A 22706-nucleotide genomic window follows, 5' to 3' on the forward strand; every position below is an offset into this window, starting at 1 on the left:
AGAATTCCTTCCCACTGTCCCTGAGGCTCTGGTGCTGCTGACTCATTTCTAGGTCCCTGGCTGACCTGTTCCCTGGACTCCCTGTCATCTCCTTCCTGTTCCTCTGCTCTGAGCTTCAGTTTCCTTATTGATAAAATGAAGAAAATGATATCTGAGGTGCCAACCTGACAGAATTGTTTTTGTTGTCAGTTGCATGAGACTCTTCTTGAGTCCATTTGGGTTTCTTTTTGACAAAGATACTGGAGAGGTTTGCCATTTCCTTCTCCAGATCATTTTACAGATGAGGAAACTGAGGTGTTAACTTGGAAAAAACACTACTTGGAAAAAACCTGACTACTTAAGTTTAGTCAGAAAAACCAAGACTTTAATTAGAAAAGGGATAGGTCCAATATTCCCTGGCTACATAGAGCCCAGCACCAAGAACTTTACAGGGCCTACACCCTGGGACTCTGGGAACATATCCCTTGGAGGATCACCACACTAGATGAAGTCCCTGAGGAACAACAGAATTTGGGGAACTTATATACCTTTTGGGGAAATGAGGACATAGAAGCATGATTGATTGACATTACCAGGGTTACAAGGAAAGGGGAAGCCAAGTCAGGATTATCAGGGAGAGGCTAATGCTTTACAAGGGATACAAAAGGGGAAGGATCCAGCCAGGGCTAGGCTACCTGGGAGAGGACTTTGATACAATAGGAGAAAGTATCAGGACAAAAGGGTACTTAATGTCTGATTTTTAGTCCTTAAGGTCTATTATTCAATCTGAAATGGTTAAATCAGAAATCTCTCTGGGGAGAATTCTCAAGGGAATAGGGGCAGAATTGGGGTCTCCAGATTTCAAGCTGACACAGGCAAACCGGGTGAAGTGGTTTAGCCGAGGTCACCTGGCCAGGTCAAACATGCTCTATCCACTACAATCCCTAGCTGGCCCACAAGGAATTGTTAGGAGGATCAAATGAGATATTCTATGGCAAACTCTATAGCAATTAATCAGCTGACAAGGATTTATTCAGCATCTGCTAGGTGCCAGGCACTGGGCCAGGTGCTGGGGATCCTAAGACAAAAGTGAAGTCCATGCCTTGGAGAAGCTTGGAGACTAGAGAGGAAGACATCAAACAGGTCCAGATTCAGGTATTGAGGGAGCCTTTCAGGAGGAGGCACCTGCTGCTGGAGGGATCAGGAAAGGCCTCCTCCATGAGGGGCTGGCTGGCACTGAAGCTGAGCTTCTATGGCAGTGATGTTGAATCTATGGCACAGATGCCAAAGATGGCACCCAGGGCCCACTCTCTGGGTACGAGGCCACCCCCTGCCCCGAGAGTTTGTTACTAGAAAGGCAGAGAGCCTTGGGCAGAACTGCTCCTGACATTTTTTCACATTCCCTGGCCCCTCTGCCAGGCAGCCCAATGGGAGTACTTTCTCTCTCCCCTGTGTGGGGTAAAGGGGCAGGCAGGATGAGCCTGGCACTTGGTGCAGGGAGGGGCACAGCATAGGGTCTCTTGGTAGGGGCAGGCAGGGCACTCAGTCTGGGGGTAGAGTGGGGGTGGGGCCGGAACTCCGTCTCTAAAAGGTTCTACATCACTGTTCTAAGGAAACCAGAAGCTCCAGGAGGCAGAAATGAGGAGGAAGGGGGCTGCGGGCACAGGAGAAAGCCTGGGCAAAGTTGAGGGCACAAGAAGCAGAGGGAAGGCCATTCTGGCTGGATCCCAGTCTGTGGCAAGGAGAGTTAATGCTCAATGACTCAGGAAAAACAGGTTAGGGCCAGTTTGTGAAGGGCTTTGAGATCTAAACTGAGGAGTTTCAAGGTAGAGTCATTAGGAAAGGGTAGCAAATAGTTAAGTACAGTGAATGGAGTGCTGGGTCGGGAGTCAGAAAGACTCGTCTTCCTGGGTTCTGACAAACTCATTTTATGAAACCCCCAAATTAACCTTTATCCCATGAAAACTTGCCTTGGAGAAAACTCCCTGACTGACCCTTGTCCCAGGCTAAACTAGAGACCTTCAAGCACCCATTGTGCACCTGGAAAGGAGCAGTGATGGAGTGAAGTTTTAAGTGCCCTTTTTGTGTTTTTAGGTTCCCTCTAGTTACCTCTCCCAGGTAGCCTAGCCTTTGGCTATTGCATCCAGGCCTCTCTCAGGCATTTTAGACTGTGGTTAGTACAGGACCCAGGGCAGTGACAGGGCATAAGCGCCCCTCCAAAAATCTAGATAAGCACATTGTAGTCTGTGGTTGGGTGGAAGTCCCAGGACTAAGGTTCTGGGTATCCTCCCAGATTACTCCTTCTACCTTCATTAAAGGACTCTCATTCTAACTACTTTAGTAATTCTGTGTTTTTTTCAGGTTGACAAGTTCAAATCCTGATTCAGATACTTATCGGCTGTGTGACCTTGGGCAAGTCCCTCAACCCTGTTTGCCTCAGTTTTCTCTTCTGTAAAATGAGTTGCAGAAGGAAATGGCAAAGGACTCCAGTATCAACATTAAATGGGATCAGCAAGAGTGGGATATGACTGAATAACAGACAGAGGCATAGTCTTCATCTTGCCTGAAATGCCCCATTTGGAAGGAAGTAGAGCCTGCAGTAGATGGCTAACAGAAAAGGAAAAAAAAAAAGAGAATTTAGATAGGCCCTGTGCCAAGCACTTTACACATATTTTCTATCTCATTAGATCTTCCCAACAATCCTGGGAGGGAGGGGCTGTTATTATCCACACTTTATGGTTGAGGAAACTGAGATAGAGATTAGAGGACTTGGCCAAGGTGACCTAGCTAGTATTAGAAGAACTTCCTGACTGCAGACCCTGAGCTCTTATCCACTCTAAAAAAATCCTTCCTTATTGGAGAGAAGTCCCAGTGACCAAGATTCCTAAAAAAGACCCCATGATCAAATTATCCTTGGGACTAGAATGAAACCAGCCTGGGTTCACTGATGTAAATAATGAAACCCCTCTTCCCTCTTGGCCCAACAAAACTCACTGACATACTTTAAAAAATATGTTTTATTCCCTAAAACCAGTTTGTCATTATCATCATCATCATCACTCCTTAGTGAAAGAGCAGAGGCCCCAAGCCAATCAATCAATCAATGGAAAGGCATTTATTGAGGGCTTATTGTTTACCTGAGATTGTGCTAAGCATTAGGGATCCAAAGACAAAGGAAACCAGCCCTGCCCTCAAGGAGCTCACAATCTTAGGGCAGTTAGCATGTACATATACAAATATGAACAAAATAAACACAAGGTCAGTTTTGAGAGGAGGGTACCAGAAACTGGGGCAGTTTGGAGAGACTTCATTTAGACTGCACCTTTTGAGCTGTTTTGAAAGAGACCAAGATTGCGTATCACCCAGAACAGAAAGGCTCAACCTTTAACCTGGGCCTCCTCCTGGGGAAAGATGTGAAGAGTTCAGGACCACAGGCCTCTGGGGTCAATGGCAGGGAATAGTGGATAGACTCTAGGAGAGGACTGGGGAAGATCAGTCCATCAGACAATCAACATGTAGTATCTGCTATGTGCCAGGCATGGTTTAATTTCCATTCTGTTGTATAGTGAGTAGATTTCTATAAATTTCTATTTTGTTGACATATTAGAATTGCTATTTCATATGACAGTCAAGTAGCTCTTGCCATTTGAGGATGCTGGAGAATTCCCCAACTTAAAAATGAAGACCAGGGAGCAGCTGGGTGGCTCAGTGGATTGAGAGCCAGGCCTAGAGATGAGAGGTTATAGGTTCAAGTCTGACCTCAGACACTTCCCAGCTGTGTGACCCTGGACAAGTCACTTGACCCCCATTGCCTACCCTTACCACTCTTCTGCCTGGGAGCCAATACACAGTATTGACTCCCAGACAGAAGGTAAGGGTTTAAAAATAAACAAACAAACAAACAAATAAATAAATGAATTAAAAAAAAATGAAGACCAAATCAACATCTACCTAACCCCTCTCAGAGCTCTGGCCATCAGCAGAAAAGGTCAGTGGGGAGCCAGGGTTCCTTTCTTCTTCTTGGCTAACTACCAGTCGGGAGAGCAGGGATAGCTCTGGGCTCAGTCTGTTCTGAAAGCACCTTTGAAAGTAGCAGGGCCACTGAGGACCAGAGCTTGGAGAGAAAAGTGTGAGAGAACCCAGAGGCCCCAAGATTCCTCAGGCCAAGCTGAAGTTGAGGGAGCCTGCTGAGTCATGCTTGGTCAGGTCCTTTGATGAATGTGGGGAAATCCCTGAGTCTTTGGAGCCATGAGGCAGGGATGAAGAGGCCCCTGCAGAACAGGCCAGGTCACCAAACTCTTCATTCCCAGGTTCCCATGCTCCTAGGGGATGGGGAGGCCAGAAGACCCTCATTGCTCACAGCTCTGTGTTCTCCCCCTCCCTCAGAGCAAAGACAAGGCTCAGACATTCCCCAGAGTTTAAAGGCCCACTGCAAAAGACTCTCTCTACAGGTACAGATACCACGCACCCCCCCACCCCCACCCCTTGAGAAACCTCTCCAAAAATGGGATATCCCCCTCCCTGCCCCCTCCTCAGGGACACTGATTGTTCTCCCATTTCTTCCAAAATCTGATTACAGAATTTCCCCCATCCCTGGGGGCACATATGGCCCTCATCCCCCCAAAACCTCACAGTGAGCTCCAGGAATAGCCCACTTCTCTTCAGGGGACAAATGCTCCTCCTTTCTCTGATTCCTCCAGGATGCAGCGACATCCCCTCCCCTCCACATATAAGAATCCTCTTGAGATACTTTCCCACAAGTGGAGAGAATCCCTTACATCGAACATGTATGAAGCTCCTTGCCGGCCCCCACCGTCACCCCCCAAACCAACCAAGGGATAGTGCTGGTTTCAATTCCTATCGCCCCCAAAGGTCATTTTGCCCACCTCTGGTAGTATGTAGAGAGGGAAACCTGGCCCCCTCCTCCCAGAGTGTTTCTCTCTCCTGGGAATGCACGCCCCCTTTCGCCAGTGGGGCTGCACAAGTAGAGGAGCGCGCATAGGAGAGGTAAGTGAGTTAGAGGGGTCTAGGGAAGGGGGCGGGACCAGGAGGGACAAATGGCTCCGCCCCACCCTGGGTGGAGACTTCGCCGTCGGTCGTCGCGTATAAGAGCCAGAACGAGGCTGCAGTCCCTAGCGTTGGTTTGTCTCTCCTTTGTGAATTTATATCCATTTTCTTTCTCCCTTGACCCCTCCCGTCCGCGAGTTCCGAATTCTATTGCGCGTGTCCCCATCCGTTTGTCCGAGTTCTCCACAGCTATCGCCGGCGCTGACCATGGAGCGACTGACGGTGAAAGCCTACCTTATGGGCAAGGAAGAGACGGCCCGCGAGATCCGCCGCTTCACCCTGGATCCTGTAGACGGCCCGGGTCGCTGCGAGCAGCTTCTCCGACGCGTGGCCGAAGTGTTCCCGGCGCTGCGTCCCGGGGGCTTCCAGGCGTACTACCGAGGTGAGGCGGGGCGGGCCCGGCGAGGGTATCGGCCGTGAAGGGGGCGAGGCCCGTGGTGCCTGCCAGGGGCGTGAGGTCGGTGGTCTTTGGTGGCCGTAATTCGGGTTCGGAGTCTAGGCCCAGCTGAGCCGGACCGACCCTGCGACTTGTTTACCTGGCACCGGGCCAGCCACGGCTGGGCTTACGTAAGCGGGCCCGGGTGCTGTGGCGCAGGCAGAACTGCCGAGGCCGGGCCTAACGTCGAGCCCACCCCAGGCTGGCCTCGGCCCACTCTCCCCAGGTGCTGCTCCTGACCTAGGGTGGGTTGCGTCTGATCCCTCAAGAATTGGCGTCAATGGCCTGCCTTCCATTTAATGAAGCTGGCTTTTATTAGGACTTTGTGTGTAAGGCACTGCGGGGATATCTGGACGGAACAGTCTCCACCCCCAAGGAATTTGTTAGGGTGTGGGGGCTGGGTTTGTTTTGTTTTTGGCTGTTTCTATTCGGTGTTTCCTCGAATTCTGATGTGGATTGTGGCCGGTTTTTCTGGAAAGATACTGAAGTATTCCTTCTCCAGAAGGTAGATTAGAACCCTGATCTTTGCTCCAGGCCTACCAACTATGGAATGAGCTCATTATTGAGGTTAGAAAATGATGATTGAACTCCCATCGAAGATAAAAAATCTTCCAGTTGTATTATTAGAGTATATAATCATTGGTATATAATACCACATAAGAAATTTCAACATATAAACCTGCACAAATAACAGTGTTTTTGAGGAGATTCAGTGGGGTCTGGAAAAGTCAGGATAGAAATTGCATAAATTTGAGGACAGATCCCTGATGGAATCTTTTTGGCCCTCTGCCTTGGTCTGCTCTATTTACTGTCTTAGGTACTAAGTTTACATTTTAGCTCAAACTTATTAGCTGTGTAACACTGCAAGTAACTGCATCTTTTTGCCTCAGTTTCCTCATTTATGATAGCATAGGAGGTTCAGATGTGATTTGAAGTTGCACAGTGCTTGACACTGCAAGTGCCACATAAATGTTAGCTATTATTATTATTATAGCCTTGGCTTGAGCCTGGCAGCCTCACCAACCCAGTGGCCCTCTGCTGTGACCCGCTTAGAAGTGATGCCTTGATGCTTGCCTGGCCTTGGGGCCTTTTTCAGTCTCCTGCCTGAGTGCTGTGGGTAGCTTTGGGGAAGATCTCAGAAATCTCAGACAGATGTTCCTTGGCTGTTGTACTCTGCTGGGGCAGAAGTTTCTGGAACTTGTGACCATTTTCCAACTCATTACCTTTGAACAAACTTGAGAAATAACATTTTAGTTCCAACAAACTGGCTAGCATCCTCATCTTTGCCCACAAATATTTGCATGGATAGACACAGGATAACAGGCCCACCTTGGGGAGATACTTAGGAGATGATTAGGCCCTTCCCCAGAGGTCGGGAGGAGAATCAGGTGCTTGAAATCAGTCAAAACATCTGTTGAGAGCACCTAAGCACCAGCTGTGCTGAAAGAGGTCACCCTGTCCTAAATGAGCTTACAATTTAATGGAGGAGATTAGACAAGGAAGCCATGTGCAGGGAAGGCCCCAGAATTCAGAGGGGTTGGGGAAGACTTCCTGTAGATAGATAGATAGATAGATAGATAGATAGGCTTTTTAGTTGTGACTTAAGGAACCTAGGAAACTGTCAGTGGTCAGAATTCAAGAGGGAGAACTTTCCCAGCATGGGGGAGAGAGGAAAATACCCAGAAGAGATGAGAATTAAACAGCCCAGGGGCCATTGTCACTGAATCAATGAGTAAGGCTTAAGACTAGAAAGGTCTGGAGGGGCTAGGTTATAAAGGGCTTTGATGGAGTTATTGGGATTTATTGAGTAGGGTGGGGAAAGGGAATGGGACAACATGAATCCTTGTGCAATTTAGATATGAGCCTGCACTAGAGTGGTGGTAGTGTCCAAGGAGCCTTATTGGAGAGATACTGCAAAGGTGAAATCTGGCTGGCTTGGCAATTGGGGTTCCCCTGTTCCTGGTATTAAGTGCTTGTTCTGTGCAACACTCTGGGGAGATAAGACTGAATGCCCCCTACCCCCAAGGAGTTTATAATGGATTGGGGAGGGGGTTTTGTTCAGCTTGTGGATCAGAGTATTGGTGACCTCATGAGCACAGCACTCAAACTGTTAATGATGTTTTCTTCCAAAAAAGTTTGGACTGGTTTTACCATTTCCTTCTCCAAAACAAGTTATGTACTTTGCCCAGCCACATAGCTGGTAAATGTCTGAGATCAGATTTGAACTCAGGTTAGCTCTCTTTCCACTTAGCCACCTGGTTGTCTCCAATTGTTGGGGGCATGAATAATATACTTACGATAATAAAAATTATGTTAATATAACCACCATAATTATAGATGTATGTAATGCAACATACTATAAAACATAAATATGTGAGTGATTCAGTGAGCTTGGACTAAGAATATGGGCTTTAAAGGCTTTTGAAAGTAAGAAGGAAGGTAGGAGCAGAATTCAGGGGGATAGGTGATTAGTTCTGCTTTGGACATTCTGTGTTTAAGATGTCTACTGGACAATACCAATTCAAGATGTCTGAAAGGCAATTGGAGATATGAAAATAGAGGTGAGCAGAGATTTTGGAGAAATTTATGGGAGCCTGAGGGCATGGGACAGATCCATGAGCTATGCTCCTATTTTTAAAGGGCCAGATTTTTTTTTTTTTTAAACCCTTACTTTCCATCTTAGAATCAGTACTATGTTGGTTCTAAGGCAGAAAAAAGCAGTAGGGCCAAGGCCAGACATTGGGGTTTAAGTGACTTGTCCAGGGTCACCCAGCTAGGAAGTGTCTGAGGCCAGATTTTTCTCTTAAGTGTGGCCCTCAATCCCCTGAGCCACCTAGCTGAAATTGGCTGATCAGACAGCCAGGAGAATCAGGAGAGTGCCATTGGATTGGGCAACTGAGAGATCATTAGTAATTTTGGGGGGGAGGGAGTCATTTATTTTGGTGGAATGACAAGGAAAGTTCAGCTTGCAAGGCAATGGGGAACCTGGGAAGAGGGAACAGGAGGGGGTGGGGTGTTGGGGTGCTTATTGGATTGGACCAACCACCACCAAGGAAACCTTTCCCCAGCCCTAGATTTAGTGAGTCCATAACTGGGACCAGCCACTAGGATCCTGACCTAGTATGCCCAATTTGGCAAGAATTGCCTCTCCAGAAGGGGATCCTACGCAGATTTCCAAGCCCCATTGCCCAATTCCCACCAGAGACAGGACTGTCCCCACTGGCTCGAGGACCTCCCCTGCTTATAATATTATTATATAATAAAACCTGCACCGAAGACATCTGGGGGCAGCTAGATGACTGGATATGAGAGTGCCAGGCCTGGAGTCAGGAAGATTGATCCTAAGCTCATACTTAGGAGCTTTGTGACCCTGGGCAGGTTACTTAACCCCGTCTTGGTCTCAGTTTCTTCATCTGTAGAGCCAGAGAAGGAAATGGCAAATTACTCTAATATTTTTGTCAAGTCTTAAGGCTAGTTGATTCACCTTTAGCTTATGGGACAGGAGTGAATTTTTCCATGATAGACATTGTAGACACCATCCTTGATTTGTGGGTGGCTGGGATTAATGGGTACTTAGCACTGCCAGACATGGAGGAGGAGAAAAGGCAGTGCATAACCTTGGCCCCTGCTTATAGTGAGAATAGATAGCTTCATTGATTTGTCAGAAAAAGGAAGCTTAAACAAGTATTGTCACTGACTTATGCTATATTTCATATTTAGATGAAGATGGGGACCTGATTGCATTTTCCAGTGATGAGGAGCTAGGCATGGCCATGTGCTACATTAAAGAAGAAATCTTGCGGATATACATTAAAGGTGAGAATAATCTGGGAAGCAGGGCTCATTTCTTACAAGCTCTCACAGTGGAACCTGGACTTGGAATGGGGGGAGTTCTGGGTTGGAAACTGAAATGAGGCTAATACTTGTAACACTGACCTAAGGGTGCTTGGGAGAAAAGCTCTTTTGCACCCTTTTTCAAGCTCTAGAGGTGGAAGTAATCATTACCTGGAAGAGAGGACCTTTGAGGATAGCTGCACTGAGGTGGAATCCTGTGTACAAAAATAGAAGCTGGCACTCTGGTTCTTTTGAAGGGACTGAGTCAGGTGCTATTTATGATTACAAAGACAGCTGCTGCTGCTTTGGGAATTTTGCCTGCTCTATTTTTCTTCCTTCACTCCTTTTTAGTAGAAAAGGTTGCCTATTCCATTCCTTTTCCTTTCCATTCATTCCTTTTGTCTCCTCTTCTACTTTGGGCTTGGTCAAAGTGTTCCTGAGTCTGGCAAAGGGGGACCCCCCAGACACTTTTTAAGACTTGGTATTATGTGTAAGGTCTTAAAAATTTCAAAAGTTGCATTGATGGCTCTTTTTGCTTTAAACCAAAGACAGCTTTTTGGGACCCATCCCCGTGTTAATGAGGCTTCCTCAGGCTTTGAATAATAGTCAGTTTCCCAGACTCTGCCCTGGTAGAGTTTTTTGCTCTCCTGGAAAATGGTGGTAGGAAGAGGCATTTCTATTGTTAAAATAGCCCTGCAGTCATCGGTGAATTCTAGGGTTAGTGCTATAAGAATGACACACAGGGAGAGGTACTTGAGGGGGAGTGAAATGTGAGTAGTTGGCATCTTTGACAATTTCAATGATTTTATTTTTACAACCAGTTACATGGAAAATTTTTACCTTTTTGAAAAATTGTTCTAGATTCTTTCCCTTCCCTCCCTCATTTAGAAGGCAAGCTATTTGATATAGTTTAGGGCAGTCACCTTATTAGCTTATGAAAGTCACCAGTTAGCTTGTGAAAGAAAACAGGCCCAAGAGAAAATTTTGTCATTTTGAATACTGCTTTCCTGGTTCTATTTCCTTCACTATATAGGACTTTCCTTGCTTCCAGTCTTTTCTGTCCTCATCTTTTGCTGCAGAGGAAGTGACTTTCTAGGTCTGTGTAATCATCTGGCAGGCTTCAGCCCAAGCCATAGGGCTGGCATCTTGTCCACTGGCAAACTGAAGTGTCTTCCCTTTTCTTTCTCACCCTCCCATTTTTAGAGAAAAAGGAGTGTAAGCGGGAGCATCGTCCCCCTTGCGCCCAGGAGGTTCCCACCAACATGGTGCACCCCAACGTGATCTGTGATGGCTGCAATGGGCCAGTGGTGGGGAATCGCTTCAAATGTACCATCTGCCCTGACTACGACCTGTGCAACACCTGTGAGGCCAAAGGCCTTCACAAGGAGCATAACATGATCCTCTTTCAGAATCCCTTCAACCACCCTGAGGTGAGGCGAGCAGCCTGGAAAGAAAGGCCTGCCAACGTGTCCCTGGTCTCCCCCCTCCATTCTGAAATGTTGTCTCTAAAAGCTCTGCCAGGCGAGCTTGAGCCTGGCCTTCAAGGCATTGCCCAGCTTGGCAGCAGCCCACTTCTCTCATTATCTCATGCTCTCTGAGTACCCTCTATAAGGAAAGGCAGTTTGTGGTGGAGAGAGGGCCCCCCCACTCAATGTGCTATCCTGGGCAAGTCTGTCCCACTGAGAAGCATGAAGTACTGACTGTGTTGGATGCTGGGCATCCAAGCCCTCAGGGAGCTTCCCTCTCCCAAGGGAGATGTAGTATATAAAAGGTCAGTGTAATTATGGATAAGGCTTAAATGGCTTAAATGCTGGGGATACACCTAAGAGTCTGCCCTCAAGGAGACTCCAGATTCTCAGAGGGAGACCTGACCTGCACAGAAGAGTACATACACACACACAAAGTACATGAATGGGAATTAGCAGGGGGAGGAACCTGCACTTTGGAGTGTGGTGGTCAGGAAGAGCTTCACCTGGAAGAAAAAGGCTGATTGTAATCAGTGGCTGCTAAGTCTGCTCCATGTCCTTCCACAGAGACTCCTGGTGGGTAGGGGTAGGGGAGGGGGGGGGTAGAGTTGAATGGTATTTTAGAGCCTGAACTTCCTCATTTTGCTGATAGAAAGAGCCTGAGGCCCAGGGTGAACAAGTACTTCATCCCAGGTCAGTCACTCAGCTAAATATGGTTCAGGGGCTCATGGAAAAGATTGATGCCAAAGAAGATGCTGTGTCCAGCTCAAAATGCAGGTCCCTCAGAGTTGGGGGAGAGCCTGGTTGGTGCCCGCAGAACCCTCTCATCTGTGGGCCTGATTGGTTTCTTTCAGTGGAATTCTCGCAGACGTTGGCTTCAGAAGATGAGACATGGGCCGAATTTCCCACCTTTTGGTGGATGGATGCCAGGCTGCTGGGGATTCTTTCCTCCTGATGCCCTGAATCAGATTGCTGCCCAGGCCCAATCGAACAGGACTCCTCCTACTCCAGGAGCAGAACAAGGTCAGATGGGTTAGAGAATTCCCAGATCCTCCCAAGAGACCTAACCTATCTGGGATGTGCAAGCCTTTGGCAAAGGAGGCAAACTGTTTAGCAGGGGAGGAGGGAGGAGAGAGGGATTTGGCGCATGTAATTGTTCTGTGGAAATAGAAGTGAACACAAAACATTTTTACTCATTGGCTCTTACTGTTTTTAAATGCTTTAGCTAGTACCAGTTCACAACAGGACCCCAATGTCACCTTCCTGCAGAATGTAGGGGAAAGTGTGGCTGCTGCTCTTAGCCCTCTGGGTAAGTGACCTTTATTTAGGATTTATATCTGTAACTTTCTGTGGCTGCTGAGAGATGAAGAAAAGTTGGCAGCTTGCAAATTTGATTCAGCTGCTTGTGTTATTGTTGTAGTTGGGTATAGATTCAGTCCTAAAATCTTCTGGCTTACTTGGCTTTCATGAAAAAATGCAGGTTAGTCTTGAGATCCCTTTTCCTGGCTAGGAATTGAAGGAGAAATGGGGACTAGGATCTATCAGCTGTTTGTAACAGTCATGGACATAACCTTTACTCAGTGATAGCATTTCTTTTGGCAGCTAAAATAGCATTTCTCTATTGCCTACTGATTTGAACCAAGGTATAGTGTGTATAGTTGTCTGATAACTAAGAGCATAGATTCAGAGCAGGAAGAGACCTTTCTGGTTATCTAGTCTCTTTGGCCCCCTTCTTCCAATTTGATACCACACACTGACTTCTAGAAAATTAAGAGCTAATGATCTATTATTTCCCCAAATCACATGTTTCTGGCAAGTGGAAGTGTCAGATGTCTCAGAGGAAAAGTGTGATAAGGTAAAAGTAACTCTAGAATTTTTAACCCACCAAGAAGGCCTAACAAGTAGCTTGACTTTTTTTAACAAGTAGCTTGGATTTTTTATATAGGAGGGAAGGAAACTAGCATTTGCTAAGCACCCCTTAGGTGTGCTTAGGAGGTAGGTGCTCCAATTTACCTTTTACAGTTTAGACAGATTAACTAAGGCAAACTTTTAAATGACCCTAGGAGCCTTATCTCCTGTGTCACTTAGCTGTATATATTCTATGGGCATATACTATAAATTATATACTTCCAAGTATTCTAGGACAGATTTAGGCATTCATTAGTGTAGATTTATGATATTACCTTGAAGAGATTTATCTCTCAAGTGGGAGAGGATGAACAGAAAAGTCCCCCACCATTACTCTCCAGTGACTTGACTGGAGAAGAAAATAGAGCAGCAAACCTTACTGGACCTGACCTTGATAGGAAAGTCTTTAGCTGATCTGAACAGAGCAAAGACCAAGATTGCAGTAATCTGAGAAGGCCCAGCAGCAGGAACAAGCTGGCCATTTTCTGAAAAGAGCAGCTGAAGGTAGATGCTCTGGAAAGAACACTGGCATAAAACAATGAAGAAAAAACTGTGATGAACCGATTGGATTGGCAAATGCTTCCAAGGCTTTGCACTAGTTCATTATCACTATTTGCATAATTCATAGGAATTTGATCCCTCAAGAGTTCCTGTATTAAGGAGATTCCTAAATTTGCTAACTGAAATGGTTCCAAGGCAGAAAGCAGTAAGTGCTAGGTAGTCAAGTGATTCATCCAAGGTCACACAGTTAAGAAGTGTCTGATTTAAATCCTGGACCTCCCTTTAGGCTTGGCTCTCAATCCACTGAACCATCTAAACTGCCCCCTACTCACTTTAAAAAAAACAAAGAATTCTATTTTTTTATTTTGAAACTATATCTACATAAGATTTATTTTATTCAGATTGTGTGGAACCCTTGGGATTTTTCTTTCCTCCCTTAAATAAATGTTACAGGATTGTTTGATGCAAATAAAATCATGCATTGACTAATGAATTAATACATGGGAATAGTAACTTCATTTGTACTGTTAATCCAGTTCCACTCTTAGCCTTGTTTTCATTGACATTATTTGTAGTTGGTTTATCTTGGCTTTAATAATCTTCATCTTTTAGGGATTGATGTTGACATTGATGTGGAGCATGGTGGGAAAAGGAGCAAAGTGACTCAATCCTTCTCTCAGCCCAGCAGTGAGGAGAAGGGGAGCCCTCAACCAAGCAGTTCTTCTTCCAGTCAGAGCCAAGCAAACACCCAAAATTCTGAAATGGAAATGACCCTCTCTGAGAAAATGCAGAAGATAATTTTGGCCTCTTGCAGCATGGAAGTGGATAAGAATCCCTTAGCTCAAGTAAGTTGAAAATGCCACCCAGCTAGATGTGATGTGATTCAACCCTAAGCCTGCTTTAAATTTCCTGGTATTTCTGGCTTCGTGAGCATCTTAGAGAATGATTTGGTCACTTCCCCAATCTTTAATTCCAGCTTTGAAAGTGGATGTCTCAGAATAAAACTGAAGATAGAGTGAGTTCCTCCTCCCCTAACATGGCCAAAAAGTCATGACACCTGACTCTCCCTCTTCATGCTTTAGTCATTGTTTCTTCTTACAGGAACAGACAGAGACTGGAAATTCTTCAGGAGGAGATGATGACTGGACTCACTTGTCTTCTAAAGAAGTGGATCCTTCCACAGGTGAACTTCAGTCCCTACAAATGCCAGAATCAAATGGTCCAAACTCCATGGACCATTCTCCAGCGGGGCCTACAGGGCTCAGGGAAGCTGCATTATACCCACATCTTCCACCAGGCAAGTGGCTTTAAGCAACTCAGAGTATTTTGTTTTGGGGGTCCATCTCCATTTCTAAGTGACTGCTGAAGCCTTAGTTAATACAAAGCGGCTGTGTTGTTGAACTTGGGGGTATAAAGAACCTCATCCTCCCTTTAGCCAAATCCTATCTTTAATCAAAAGCCCAGTTAGCCAAGGCCCTTTGACCGCTATGTACACATGTGAATATTCATGACTTTCTTGTCTTTGGTAGAAGCAGATCCCTGCTTGATTGAGTCCCTCTCCCAGATGTTGTCCATGGGCTTCTCCGATGAGGGAGGCTGGCTCACCAGACTCCTGCAGACCAAGAACTACGACATTGGGGCCGCTCTCGATGCCATCCAGTATTCCAAGCACCCACCTCACCCCTAGAGATTCCTGCTCTTCTAAAACTTCCTCAACCAACTTTTCATTGACCTGAGTTAAGCTCATCTTTGTGAAGGTTATTTCTGTGTTCAGTCATGTTAGAAAAGCCATATTGTTAGTTCACTTTTTGCATATACTGTTGTGAGCACCAGAGCCACCCACCCCTGACTCTTATTTCAAAGGGGGAGACAGGAAACAAAGGATGATGGAACTAGCTTCTTCTGAGGAAAGAGGAGAGCATGAAATGAAGGGTGTCTTTGTTCCCAGTCTTTGTTTCCATTTTCCTTTAGCTGTGGTGTAAGAGAATTGTACTAGTTGTCTTAAACCTCTGTAGCCATTCTGCAGTTAAAACAGTTAAACTTGTGAAGAATTAATGTTGCTTTCTTTTGGTGGGAAAAATTGCCATAATCCAACACCATTCATTCAATAAACATTTATTCAGCCTTTTTTGAGTTTTGTGTCCCTGTCTATAATGCCAGGTGGTTAAGACATCACCACCCATTATCACCACAATGCACAAAATTACATGATGAATGTGTTGAAACTGAGTGGGCAAGATATGGGACAGTGAATTAATGATGGGCACAAAATTTTTGGACAAGATATTCATTATCAAGACTGATTCTAAGGCAGAAGAGTGGTAAGGGCTGGGCAATCCACTGAGCCAGCCAGCTAGCTGCCCTCTTAAGATTATTTGGTTTTAAATTACTTCTAAACCAACCTTTGAGGAATAAAGGAAATATTTACACCACAAATCTTAAGCATTCCCCAAGAGAACTTGGTGACAGACCTTACTTTAAATGGGATTTAGGTTCCTTGCTAAACCAAATTTATGGAACTTATTTTAAAGTTACCCACTAATTGGTTATTTCAGAAGGAAGCCTGGCAAAGTTCATAGCATAGAATATTTTTCTGACTCCACAGCTGTAGTATGGAAGGCTCAGGAAAAGCAGGGGCTGGACAAAGCCCCCTACCTAGGGCGTCCTCATAGGGGCTAGTATGGGTTAGAGCCATGGAGGTAAATCTATGGTACCAGAGGGCACTTGGCCCTCTCCAGGGGCAAACCTGCCTTTCTGGAGAGGGATGTAGAGCAGGACTGCTCTCCCCACATTCCTCCCCTCCTGCATGTGCACCTGAGGACATTTCTCATGTCACCTCAACAGCATTGTAGTCTGAGCTAAGTAGAGAGGTCTGACCTTCCCTCTTTGCAGGGACAAGGGAGAGGAGAAAGGAGACACTAGACGTGCTTTTCTAGTTGCTAACTGCACCCCCAGAGCTGGAGCTGCTTGTTTCCAACTGCTATTAGGTCAGCTTGTGCCTCCACTGTTTAGTTTGTGGATTTAAAAATTCAGGTCAATGATCACACCTGTTCAGATAGGTATGTCCCCATGCTAGCCGCTAGGGAGGCACAGAATCCTAGGTGGCTTTAGTACAGAGCCTGTGTATCCATGCTTTACATTCACTGGAGAGACACCTACTCTGGTGTGAGAAGTGGGGGATATAAAAATGGTAGATGCTGCCCTCGGTGGGGTGACAGGTGTACAGGAAATCTCTAAGTAATGATAAAGGGAAATTGTCAGCTAGTAAAGGAGATCATGTTTCAGAATGAAATATTGGGTGCATATTTCCTTAGAAGTGGCACTAGGAGCACAGCTGCACAAAAGTGACTCGATTCACACAAATCTTGCCACAATGCTGAAGGAAAAAATAATTGAAACTAGAGATTGGCAATTGTGTCAATGAAAGGCCAGATCCTGTTTAAAATTCTGGCTTTATTATTCATGTGACTTTGGGGTAGAGCTCAGCCATTCTGGGGTTCAGTTTCTTCTGTAAGATGAAGGGGGTTGAGGACCAGCTAGGTGGCACCACGGATAGAGCATCAGGCCTGCCATCTGAAGGACCTGGGTTCAAAGGTGGCCTTAGAAGCTTCCTGTGTGGCCCTGAAGTCATTTAACCAGAGTTGTTCCTACACCCAGAGCTAGGTAGGGTTAAAAAAAAAAACAACAATCCAGCAATAATAAGAAAATCTCCACTGGAGGACTGTGAAATTCTTCCTATAACATTTCTGGGACCAGATAAGTGGCCCAACAAAAGCAGGATTTTTGCTATGGATTTTAGGATCCTGAAAACTTACTCTCCTCTTACACCAATTCTGTAGGATTTTAACTTCAAATCCTCTTGGACCATGGAGGTGAGAGAACTGGGAAGTTTGTAAAATCTTAGAATCGAAGGACCCTTGACAACTATGTTTAACCTCTTCACTTCTACAGGACATAAGGGCCCAGATAGAGGAATGACTTTCCCAAGGTCACTCAACGAGTGCATTTGAACCCAGGCACCCTGAAGAACAGAGAGCAGCTTGGTGGTATAATGGAGACAGCACCAGGCCCGGAGTCAGGAAGACTCATCTTTCTGAGTTTAAATTCTACCTCAGACATTTACTAGCTGTGTGACCCTGGCCAAGCTACCTAACTCCTTTCACCAAGTCCCTGCTTGCTTTTGGTCTTAGAGTTGTTACTAAGAAAAGTCAGGGTTTTTGTTTTGTTTTGTTTTGCTTTGTTTTGTTTTGTTTTTTAATGAAAGAGGTGGGACCAGATCTGGGTGGGGAGAGGTGGGGGTGGGGTTGGGGGGGGGGAGATAGGGGTGTGTGTGTGTGTGTGTGTGTGTGTGTGTGTGTAAGATCCCTTCTAGTTTAAAATTGTCCTTTTTGAACCAGGCAGGAGCAAGAAGGAATATGGTTCTTGTATTTCTAAATATGGGAATGTGGAATATTTTCATATTCCAGAAATAAGAAAGGAAACAGGATTTTTCAAACAAAATTACAAGGAACACTTGGAGAGAATTAAAACTGACAAGAAAATCATGAGAAAGGAGAAGAGCTTAAAACAGATAAAAAGAATAACTAGAAAAATAATGCACATAGAAACTGTTAAAAATCATCTGAAAAGGGGGCAGCTGGGTAGCTCAGCAGAGATCCTGGGTTCAAATCTGACCTCAGACACTTCCCAGCTGTGCGATCTTGGGCAAGTCACTTAACCCCCATTGCCTAATGGTGGTTCCCAAACTTTTTTGGCCTACCACCCTCTTTCCAGAAAAAATATTACTTAGCCCCCTGGAAATTAATTTTTTAATTTTAATAGCAATTAATAGGAAAGATAAATGTACCTCTGGTCATCATTGCTTCCCTGGATTGCTGCAGCAATACAGCAAAAAAAAAAAAAAAAAAAAAAAAAAAACAACCAACAGGGGGCGGTAGCGCCCACTTTGGGAATCACTGCCCTTAACCCACTCTTCTACCTTGGAACCAATACACAGTATTTATTCTAAGATGGAAGGTGAGGGTTTAAAAAAAATCATCTGGAAAGTTAGTAGGAGCCACCAATGGACAATACTGTCAAAATTGATTCTATTCATCCCAAAGAGGAAATGGCTCAGGAATGAACTGGCCAGAGTTGGCAATCTTGCAGCTGCATTGTGCCAAAATTGGAGGAGGTCAGGACACAGTGACTTCAGAATTCCTGACATCACAGAAAATTCAGAGGAAAAAGAATCTGAACATTGTGCTCTAGGAATTTGAGAAAGTTGAGAAGCATTGGTCATGAACTTCAAATCAACTTTCCAGCCTGATAAGCATGCAATATGAAGGCCAAAATTGGATGGTCACTCATTTACACAACTCCGAAAACTTCACAGGAAAAGCAGACATTTCAGAGCAGCTTTTAGAAAAGAGAACTTTTTCTTTAAAAAAGAGAAGTGCATAGAGCAAGTTGTGCTTTTAAAAGTAAGACAAAGCTTTTTCACAACCACCCTGTGAGGTAGGTGCTGTTATACAGATATTTCTTTTCTTTTTTTAATGAATGAGAGAACTGAGGCAAACAAGTTCAATGACTTACCCTGAGTCCCACAGCAATTAAGTAGCTGAGGCCACATTTGCACTTGGGATTTCCTGTGTACTATCCCCTGCCCCACAGCTGAGGAGGAGAACCAGCTGATTCCAAAGGTCTTTTTGATGAAAGGCATTTGATATCTAATTTAAGAAGGAAAAATAAGTAACAAAAATGCTCATTGTAAATGGGTTGAACTCCTTAGAAGAATGAAGGGTTAGAGACTGGATTAAAAATCACCTAATGTGTTTATCAACAAATATAAAATGCATAGAAAGACTTTATATAGTTTTGAAAGGACAAGTTGAACCAAAATGCGTCATGCTATAATATATAGCTACCTCAAGAAAAGGAGTGGCACTGATGATACTGAACAAAGTTAAGTTTAGTTAGTAGAAACATATTAAAATCTTTTTTCCATTTCTCTAGAAATACGAAGTAATATTTCTCTTGCCTATAAAAAGTTTTTTGAGACTTTCTCTGGTGTGTGGGCCACTTAGCTGAAGAACAAAAATCTTTTCTTAAGGAAATGCTTACCTTTCCTTGACCCTGAAGCAATTGAACTATAACCCATCTTTCTCATTCTGGAAGGACTGATATATTACTAGGAAGAGACCCTGGAAATGCTGGAAGGGAGAGGTCAGGAAAGGAATCGAATAGTGATTATTTTGGACTGTTAATCCCAAACTGGAGTTAAACACATTTCCTTGTTGGTGATTTCTATGATAATAATAGCTAATATTGTCATAGTGCCAAGACCTAAGAGCTTTATAATTAATCTAATTTGGTCCTTGAAACCTCCCTAGGGGGAAGTTGCTATTATTTCCATTTTACAGATAAAGGAACTGAGGCAGGTGGCAGGGAAGTGACACAGGAAGCAAGCTCTGAGGTTGGATTTGAACTATAGTCTTCCTGACTCTTAAGTCCAGTGCTCTCTGCTGTGCCATCTCGCTGCCTCTATTAAGTAACACCTCAGATTATCTTGGGGTAGAGAGACAAGACCAAGTCAAAGGGTATAGGGGATTACACCAGTTAGGACATCTATCTATAAACTAGAAATTCTTGACTGTCATGATTAATGCCAGACTAAATAAAAATGATTTCTGGAAAACTGGTGCCTAAAAACATAGTTCAGAATTAATATTTTTACTTGAGCAAGAGAGAGAAGCTAGGAAATCACATTATATTTAAAAGGAACTATTCAAATTAGAGTATGTCAATTTAAAATATATATTTAGAGGACCAGCTGGGTAGCTCAGTGGATTGAGAGTCAGGCCTAGAGATGGCTTCAAGTGTGGCCTCAGACACTTCCTCACTGTGTGACCCTGGGCAAGTCATTTAACCCCCATTGCCTACCCTTTACCACTCTTCTGCCTTGGAACAAATAGTATTGATTCTAAGATGAATGGTAAGAGTTTATAATATATATAATGCATGTATATATTTACCAAATATTGTTATGAAATTTATAAAAGAAAAAATAGAATATATATATATATATTTTTGCAAATCCACAGGTGACAAAAAAATTGATCTTGGTAGAGGTCACATAATTGTTATAGATGAGAAAAAGGAATTTTACATGACACTTTTATGAATCAAAATTCAATAAATAATGCAATGTGTCAGTGACATCTATTATGTTACTGAAATGGATATCCCTTCAATCAGCAAAGATTACAATCCATTCATAACAAGCTATGTTATTCTTGGTATATTCTCTCATATAATACCTATAGAAGATGGCCTCAACATGGTGGCATCCTTCCTCCAGGCTTCTCTTTTTCAAAAAATTCTGAATTTACAAAAAGAAGCATTTCCATTTTGAATCCAAGAAGATAATTCTTTCTTTCTTTCTTTTTTTTAAACCCTTAACTTCTGTGTATTGGCTCCTAGGTGGAAGAGTGGTAAGGGTGGGCAATGAGGGTCAAATGACTTGCCCAGGGTCACACAGCTGGGAAGTATCTGAAGCTGGATTTGAACGAATGACCTCCCATCTCTAGGCCTGATGCTCAGTCCACTGAGATACCCAGCTGCCCCCAATTCTTTCTTTTTTTAAAAAAGCCTTTACCTTCTGTCCTAGAATTGATACTAGTGATTCTAAGGCAGTTAATTTTGCAAGAAAGGAGGGAAACATATCAACCTTTGTGACAAATAAGCATAATTGGAGAGTCTTAATGCTGCTGTCCCTTTATAGATTGTTCCCCTGGTTCCGATCGTTTTACATCAGTTCCTACTACCTAGAATTCTCAGAAATCATCTCTTTCATAATTTCCTAAAGCTCAATAATATCCCAATATATTTCTATACCACAGCACGTTCAGCCATTCTCCAGCTGGCAAGAAGAAATCTAAGGTGCTGCTTAGGTTTCCATCCTTCCCCTCTCCATCAGTTCTGTTTGGGAACCATTCCCTCCCTTCCTCCATCCTCCCTCGTAGGTCCTACTCCCTATCCCTACTGGTTTATCTGTCCAGAAGCTTCATGTATTTCTGTATTAAATTCTGGATGTGTCTTTGTGTGCTCAATCCAATACAGGTAAAAATGAGGTTCATTGGATTGATGCCAACCCCTCCCTCTTTTCCAGATGTTTGTATTTTAGTATACAGTACAGTATACTATACTATAGTGCATATATATAGTATAATGCTATAGAACAACCTTGGGCAAGCCACTTAACTTTGCTTGCTTCAGTTTCCTCATCTGTAAAATAAGCTGGAGAAGGAAATGGCTAGCCATCTTTTGTCAAGAAAACTCCAAGGGCAGCTGGGTAGACCAGTGGATTGAGAACCAGGCCTAGAAATGGGAGGTCCTGGGTTCAAATGTGGCCTCAAACGCTTACTAGCTGTGTGACCCTGGGCAAGTCATTTAACCCCCATTGCCTAGCCCTTACTAAACACAGTATTGATTCTAAGACAGAAGGTCAGGGTTTAAAAAAACTCCAAAAAAGGTACCATAAAGAAATAAATAATTAAAAATGACTAAACAGCAATACTCATTTATTACTTTTATTAGAAATATCAAGTTCCATTCCTTTATTTCTCCTTTCTATACTAGTGTATTTCTCCTTTAATTCTCCCTTCTCTTTTCCCTGTTAAAACACTTAAAATAGTATCAATTTGCCTCTAAAAACTATTTTTCTTATTTAATCCCCTTAATACCCATTATTAATTTTTTTCTTTTAATCAATTTTTTTTTGGTTGAAATATTCTTTTTTTTTTAACATTTATTAATAATCATTTTTAACATGGTTACATGTTTCATGCTCCTATTTTCCCCTTCACCCCCCGCACTCCCCCCTCCCATGGCCGACGCACTTTTCCACTGGTTTTGTCATGTGTCCTTGATCAAGACCAATTTCCCCATTGTTGGTGGTTGCATTGGTGTGGTAGTTTCGAGTCCACACCCTCAATCATGTCCGCCCCGACCCATGCGTTCAAGCAGTTGCTTTTCTTATATGTTTCCTCTCCTGCAGTCCTTCCTCTGAATGTGGGTAGCATTCTTTACCATAAATCCCTCAAAATTGTCCTGGGTCATTGCATTGCTGCTGGTACAGAAGCCCATTACATTCAATTTTACCACAGTATATCAGTCTCTGTGTACAGAGTTCTTCTGGCTCTGCTCCTTTCGCTCTGCATCAGTTCCTGGAGGTCTCTCCAGTTCGCCTGGAACTTCTCCAGTTTATTATTCCTTTTAGCACAATAGTATTCCATCACCCGCATATACCACAGTTTGTTCAGCCATTCCCCAATTGAAGGACATACCCTCCTTTTCCAGTTTTTTGCCACCACAAAAAGCGCAGCTATAAATATTTTTGTACATGTCTGTTTATCTATGATCTCTTTGGGGTACAAACCCAACAATGGTATGGCTGGATCAAAGGGAAGGCATTCTTTTATAGCCCTTTGAGCATGATTCCAAATTGCCAGCCAGAATGGCTGGATCAGTTCACA

The 22706-nt window shown here is 44.0% G+C and overlaps 1 protein-coding gene across 2 annotated transcripts; it reads left to right on the forward strand.

The window, feature by feature from the left end:
* The first annotated feature begins 3910 nt into the window (after positions 1 to 3910).
* Positions 3911 to 15319, forward strand: SQSTM1 (sequestosome 1). Of its 2 annotated transcripts, none has more exons than XM_044664400.1 (8): positions 3911 to 5428; positions 9203 to 9298; positions 10520 to 10746; positions 11637 to 11805; positions 12008 to 12091; positions 13804 to 14036; positions 14293 to 14374; positions 14721 to 15319. In XM_044664400.1, the coding sequence occupies exons 1-8, from the start codon at positions 5254 to 5256 to the stop codon at positions 14876 to 14878; spliced, it is 1224 nt and encodes a 407-aa protein (XP_044520335.1). In that variant the 5' UTR covers positions 3911 to 5253; the 3' UTR covers positions 14879 to 15319. The 2 variants fall into 2 exon arrangements, with proteins under 2 accessions (XP_044520335.1, XP_044520334.1); XM_044664399.1 differs by having other exon boundaries at positions 4929 to 5428; positions 14293 to 14488.
* Positions 15320 to 22706: the final 7387 nt, after the last annotated feature.

This window comes from Gracilinanus agilis, chromosome 2 (genome assembly GCF_016433145.1).
Source record: "Gracilinanus agilis isolate LMUSP501 chromosome 2, AgileGrace, whole genome shotgun sequence".
Taxonomy (NCBI): Eukaryota; Metazoa; Chordata; class Mammalia; order Didelphimorphia; family Didelphidae; genus Gracilinanus; species Gracilinanus agilis.

Coding starts and splice junctions, on each gene's coding strand:
- SQSTM1 (XM_044664399.1), top strand. CDS start 5,254: ATGGAGCGACTGACGGTGAAAGCCTACCTTATGGGCAAGGAAGAGACG. Junction 9,299..10,519: donor CTTGCGGATATACATTAAAG/GTGAGAATAATC, acceptor TCCCATTTTTAG/AGAAAAAGGAGTGTAAGCGG. Junction 12,092..13,803: donor TGCTGCTCTTAGCCCTCTGG/GTAAGTGACCTT, acceptor TTCATCTTTTAG/GGATTGATGTTGACATTGAT.